The sequence below is a fragment of the Talpa europaea genome (genome assembly GCF_964194135.1).
Source record: "Talpa europaea genome assembly, chromosome: 7".
NCBI classification, from domain to species: Eukaryota; Metazoa; Chordata; class Mammalia; order Eulipotyphla; family Talpidae; genus Talpa; species Talpa europaea.
The window spans coordinates 133,585,330-133,591,917 of NC_140074.1; the positions used below are offsets into that span (position 1 = coordinate 133,585,330).

At 64.1% G+C, this 6,588-nt stretch overlaps 1 protein-coding gene across 1 annotated transcript; it reads right to left on the minus strand.

Annotated features, from left to right (window-relative positions):
* On the minus strand, positions 1–4,688 carry TRIM65 (tripartite motif containing 65; the record flags this gene model as incomplete). The annotated part of the gene is made up of 6 exons (XM_084238081.1): positions 1–1,407; positions 1,883–1,948; positions 2,068–2,242; positions 2,324–2,557; positions 2,818–2,913; positions 4,473–4,688. 6 exons carry the CDS (start codon positions 4,686–4,688, stop codon positions 650–652), a joined length of 1,545 nt encoding a protein of 514 aa, XP_084094207.1. The 3' UTR covers positions 1–649.
* Between the last annotated feature and the right edge of the window lie 1,900 nt (positions 4,689–6,588).

Sequence of the window (6,588 nt, forward strand, 5' to 3'; positions counted from 1 at the left end):
CCATAAATATGGCTAAAGAGTCCTGTTACACATCTCTTGCAACAATGTTTTGATAGCCCCAAATCAAAGAATTTGAACGTCATTCGTGGCTACTCATTCTGATCAACGTTGGAAGGGTTGCTTATAACATGATCAGTCTGGGAAAATTTTTAATGACATGAAAAATGTTTATTAAATCAAAAAATGCACAGGGGGGTTGAGCACACTGCCGTGAAGCTGTCCATGGCCTTTGCAGTGCGAGTTCAATCCCCAGCTGGCCAGGGAGCCACCCACATGGCGCAGCAGACCTCTCTCCTGCCTCACCCGCTGCTCCCCTCAGCAGTGGATTTCGGTGCATATGCCTATTCTGCCCCCTGCTCTCTCTGGTGAATCTTCTCACCCCCTGCAACTCTGGCCTATACCCCACTTCTTAAAAAAAAAAAAAACAAAAAAAAAAACTCATTGTATAAATGGTCTTTTCTGCCATCAAAAGGCTGTGCAATGTAAAAACAAATTAAAATATATCGAAATGTTAAGGTTAAAAAAAAAAAAGGACAAGAAAACAGACTAAGATGAGGAGGGGGAAGACCAGTATCAAATTTCCCCAGGACTCCTCAGTGGTCTCCACAGCCCTCTTGTGTCTGCGGGCTGCACAGAGCTGACTGGACAATCACTTTGCCACACACTCTGCCGCGCCCTCTTCCGGAGCACCAGGGCTCCCAGGCGCTGCGCTGGTCGTGGAGGCGATTCCCGTTGGAGCCGTGGCCTCAGGTGCGCAGGTCAGGGGCTGGGGCAGCTCTCCGGCACCCGGGTTTGGTGGCACCTGTGCCATGCCCACAGCGCCACCAGGTTCCGTGCCTTCCTTCACAGCCTCATCCTGGAGCTCTGCAGGGAGCTTGGCCTCGGGCTGGTGACAGAGGGTCAGGGTCCGACCCTCGAGTAGCCAAAAGACAGGGTAGAGGGGCTGCGTGAAGACAGTGTGGAAGGTGTGTAGGGGCTGGGTCTTGGGCTCCAGGCTGTAGAAAGTGAGGGAGCCGGAGGTCAGGTCCACGTCCACGCCCAGGAGCCGCCCTGACACCCGCGGGAGGTACTTGGCCTTGCCGTCGTGCCAGGCCTGGGTTCGGTCCTCCTGAATGCACAGCCCCCAGGAGCTGGGCCCGCGGCCGATGTTGTCTGTGTGGGTCTCCAGCTTGCGGCGGGCCAGGTCTGGGTAGGCGACGCCCAGCGTCACCGAGTGGTTGGACAACTGCACCTCCCAGTAGTGGCGCCCGGCGTGGAAGCTCTGGGCACACTGCACCTGCCAGAGCTCGAAGCTGCCTGGCCCGGCCGCGCCCTGCGGCTTCTGGCAGTGCTTCACCTGCTGGGCCTGTCGGGACAGGTAGAAATGGCGGTTGGCGCTGTCCGGATCGAAGGTCAGGTTGCGATAATCTGTCGGGGAGACATGGAGCGAAGCTGAGTGCCAGGGAGCCACGGCCCCCCTCCTGTCCCCAGAGGAGGCAGCTCCACCGCTGGGACGAAGTGTCCACCAGGCGCGCGTGCGGCTGAGCGGCCCCGGCAGCCTCACCGCCTCACCGCGCTCTTCTCCCCGGCGGCCTCGGCGCGGGACCTTCCGTTAGCCTCAGTGCACAGATGAGGAAATAGAGGCTCACAGGGTGTCCCCGACTTGGGAGGAAGGGGAAGAATCAGGACGACCCCGAGTCTGTGTGCCCAGAATCTCAACACCGCACGGGCCGCAGCGGCCTTGTGTGAAAGGCCTGCCCCCCTCGACAGCTGTGCAGGGCCAGGCCAGACCCGGGAGGGGGCAGGAAGCAGTCACTCTGGGCTGGACGGTCACAGCCTGCGCGCCACATCCGTGCGCTCAGTGCACACGCGTGTGCACACACACCCAGCTGAGTCTCCTTACTCTGCCAGAGTTTCCTCCTCAGTGGACAGACCGGGCTCCGGACTGGTGCAGGGGGACCTGGGGCCTCTGGGGGACAAAGCAGTGATAGGGTGAAGGGGAGGGGTGGTCCTGGGGGGCTGACCCCACTCTTACCCCCCATGGGAGCTGGGCCACAAGGGTAGGGAGAGATCTCGGGTCAGCCTTACTGCTGGAGAGCATGTCTGCAGGCTCAGCTGGGACCCTGGGGCTGCTGGCCTCGGTCAGGAGGCGGCCACACGGCTGATTCAGCATTTCCTTCAGGCCACCCACGTGCTGCTCTTCGTCCCACTGCAGGGGAGACAGTGGCCCGAGAGGCTCCGGATGCACAAGATGCTGCAATTCCTGAGTTCCGGGGACAGCATGGTCAGCCCAGGCAGCAGAGGGGACACCAGTCCCCGCAACCTGCCGCCCTTGGCCTGGTACCTGGTACAAGGTCTGGTCATCCGACTCCTCCAGAAGGTCCCGGGCCCTGCGGTCATAGCGAGCCAGGGCCTCCAGGTGGCCCCGCACACGCTGCTCCTCCTCCTGTACCTGCGCCAGCGCCTGCGTCTTGGCCACCTCGATGTCCTCCAGCGCCCAAGTCTCCCATCTCTTCAGCGCCTGCAGCAGGCTGGTGACCTTGCTGGAGACCATGGAGGCCATGGTGCAGGCCGAGCTCTGGGTGGGCACAGGAAAAGCTGGTGGTCACCAGGGCCCTGCCCCGGGGGAAGACGGGCCAGGGGTCAGGGCCGCCCACTGGGCTGAAGGGTGGGAATATGGGGTCCCTGGAAAGTCTTTCCCCGCTTGGCCCCTCACTGCTGCCAGGAGGGATGTTGAAGGTAGCTCACGCCCACGACCCAGGCCCCACGTCCAGCTGGGGCTGCTTGAAGGACACCGCGGAGCACCGTGGGGGGGGGCGCACACGGCCTCGCTCGCACCTGGATCTGGCTGCTTCGCTGCTGCAGCTCCTGGAGCTGGCTCTCGGCCTCGGCCGTCTGCTGCCGGGTGACTTCCAGGCTTGCTCTCAGCTGGGTCTGTCGTGCCCACCGGGGACCAAGCAACAAGAGGGCCAGAATTAGTAGTGAAGACCCCCCCAGTCAGTCAACAAACACCTGCAGGTGCTAGACACCCCCTCTGTGCCCCACCCCAGGCGAGACGGAGAGCGGGCCCGCACCAGCCCCTCAGTACGCACCCGGGAGACCAGGTCACACCCCAGGGGACTAGACCGTCTTCTCCCCACCCGGAGCAGGTGGCGCCTGGGCAGAGGGCGGGCCTCCGGCGTGCAGGTGCGGCCTTCCGGTGCCTGAGAGGCGGCCTTCCGTGCGCGTGACCCCTCAACACTGTACTCTCAAGGGGGCGCGCCTCTCACACCAGGGGCCACCTCTCCCTGCAGCCGCCCCTTCCCCCCACTGGGCTGGGGCTGGAGAGCCTGTTGCGCTGCTTCCCCTCCCAGCAACGCTCTGAGGCCAGGACGGGACCATCTCTGATCACGTGGTCAAAGCCATGAGAACTTTCTACACCCAGAGCGTGTGCTCTGTCCTGTCCCTTCTGCCTCCAACATGGCAAGATGTGAGGCTTTAGGAGGGAGGGCAGACTCCCAGGTCCCAGGGGGCTCCCTGGGACTGTCCCTGGACCCCGCGAGGTGCTCTTGTTCCCCAACACCACACAGCCCCAAGTGTTAGGGGGAGAGGATGTCCTGAGCTAATCCCCTGCAGGCTTGTGGACGCCTCCCCCACCCCAGACCACAGCGTCAGGACAGCGGCAGAGACACATCCCGTCACCACCAGAGGGAAGGTGGCTGGGACCCGAGGGTGGGGTGAAGCAGCCAGGTGGGTATAAAACCAGGCACAGGCTTTGGTGGTGGTGGTGGTGGGGGGGGGGGTCCCCTTTTTGGCTCTCCGCCAGCTCCCAGCGCCCGGCCAGCTCTCAGGCCAGCTCTCCGAGCGCCACTGGGTTCCCAGGTCGGCGGATCCCGTAGGACGCATTGAAGACTTTGTCTCCTCATTTCCCTTCCCTTGTAGATACGCCTGTCATGAACCTTGCGCGCCCGCAGTGGAGGATTAAGTCCCTTTGAAGCGCGCGAGGACCCGCAGCCAGGCCCCCGGTTCACATCGGGGCTGCTCCTAACACCCTCTCTTCCCCGCCTTGGAGCAAAACTCGGCTGCTTTGCAGAACGTGCTCCCCTGAGCCCCATCCCGGAGCCGCCGCTGCTCTGCGCTCCCGTGGCGCGGGGCCTCCACCTCGGGGCCCCGGCGCGCTGTGCCCGCACCTCTGACGTCTGCGGCCGGGGAAGGGTGCCCCCCACGCCACCCCACCCACCCCCGTCCTCCCCGAGGCTCCCTCCCGCAGGCCTGTCGCCAGCTCCCAGATCTCCGGGCTCAGGGTCTGTTCTGACCCCCCTCCTTTGACCCGGGAAGAGGGCGCCCCCGCCGCCGGGGCTGAAGCTGCCGGCCCCGCCCGGGGGTGGAGAGGCCGTGGGCCCGGCCGACGCCCCTCCGCCTCCCGGCCCCGCAACGCGCCCCCCCGGCACCCCCCACCCCCGGCCCCCCCGCACCTGGCTCCCGCCGCCCCGCGCGCCGGGCCGCGCGCGCACCGCCTCCACCAGGCTGCTGAGCGCCAGGCTGCGGGGCGGCGAGGCGGCCGGGGCGCAGGGCCGGCGGCACTCGGGGCACTCCCGGGCGCGCGCGCGCCACCAGCCGCGGATGCAGCCCGCGCAGTAGCTGTGGCCGCAGGGCAGCGTCACCGGCTCGCGGAAGAGGCCCAGGCAGATGGCGCAGCTCAGCCGCTCCTCCAGCTGCTGCGCCGCCATGGCGGAGGCGGGCGCCGGGGCGCGCGGGGTGCCCGGGCCTCGCCGCTTAAAGGGGCCGCGGCGGGGCGGGCGGGGCGCGGGCCAGGCCGGGGCGCCGGCGGCGACCTGCCCCCGTGACCCCCCAGGGCCGGTTCCGCTTTCCTTTCGGCCACGCGCTCCCCCTGGGCTCCGCGGCACCCCTGCTTGCTTCCCGGCACCCCAGGCCAACTCTGGGACCTCCCTCGACCCTCAGTCCAGCTCCTGTGCGGGGACAGCCCTCACCTCTAGGAGGCCAGGGCCGCAGGAGCCCCCAGGAACCCGCGGGGCCTCCTGCCTAAGAACCACCACGAACCTCTTCCAGCCCCGGCCCCTGGTCCCAGCACCACCTCTCCATAGCATCTCCCCCCGCGCTTGGGCAGGCAGAGCAAGGGGCGCTAAGCAGGCCCATGAAGGCTCCCTCCTGACCCCGCGCACCTCCACTTTTTCTCCTCCAGCCCAGTTTCAGGCATTTGCCAGACTGGGGTGTCTCCCTTCTCAAGGCCAGGCCTTATTTTGGTGCTTTTAAAGTAAACAGTGAGATGGAAATGTCTGGTCACCCAGAGACAGAGACCAGTCAGCAGAGGTTTACTCATCACCCCCATAATGGAAACCCCACACAACCTCAACTGCACTGGAATCCCTGGCCGGCCTCTTGGCTAGCTGCTGGGGAGAGCATCTTGCTCACAGGCCCAAAAAGTGGAACCTCACTTTTTGGGCGAGAACACACAGTTCCTGCGGCCCAGCCGGGCTCCTGGCCTCCAGCTCCCTGGCTGGGGAGGGCGAGCGCGGGCTGGGCGGGGGCTGGAGGGAGGAGAGCATTAACTCGTGACACCAGCCTGACACCAGCCTCCTCGTGGTGAGGGTTCACGGTGACGCAGCAGCAGGGATTATGTCTTATGTGTTGTAAAACCAGGACTTTCTCCTCTGGAAAAGGCACATGGACCACCTCACCTCTTGACTGGTTCCTAGGCAGCCTCTTCCCCTAGAGGAGGAAAGTGCCAGCACCACCCAGCGGGCCAGGCCTCCGCCATGCTGTGCACAAAGGGCTGTTGCTTGGTGGGGGGGAACTCACTTTTTTTTTTAAAAGATTTTATTTATTTATGCAAGCACTGGGTACAGTCAGGAGCGCTGGAAGGTGAGAGGATTCACTAGAGCCAGAGCAGGGAGCAGAACAGGCAGACTGATGAAGTACACTGCTGAGGGGAGCAGCAGGCACGGCAGGAGAGGTCTGCGCGCCATGTGGGACCCTCATCGGTGGCTGGGGATTGAACCGGCGCAGCAGAGGCTGCGGGCAGCTTCGCAGCCCAGCGCTCAACCGCTGCACTATGGGGGAGGCTCGCAACTCACTTTTTCACGATTTACTTATGTAAGCATACAAGAACTGGGGTACAGGCCAGAGGTGTGGAGGGTGAGAGGACTCATCAGAGACAGAGTGGGGAACAGAACAGGCAGCAGCAGGTGAGTCAGGAGAGGTCTGCTGCGCCATGTGGGTAGCTCCCTGGCTGGGGATTGAACTTGTGCTGCAGTGGCTGCGGATAGCTTCATAGGTTGTGTCTTATCCCCTTGCGGCACCAGGGAGGCCCTGGCAACTCACTTTCAAGAGGCCTGTGGGAGCAGCCTGGGGCCAACACTAGTGTTTTCTTTTGAACTGGTCTTCAGCCCCTGGATCACAGGGCCCCTGACATCCTCAGGAGGCAGAGGCGAGGGGGTCACTTCCTGGTGGGGGGTCAGGGGGAGGAGGCCCTCTTCCCACCACGCGTCCCTAGGTCTCACCAGAGGGATTCCTGCTGCTTCCAGAACACAGACCAAGACCTGCTCCAGCAAAAATCAGCTTTATTCACACCCCACCCCTGCTTCCCCCCGGAGGGGCCAGCCCCTTCAC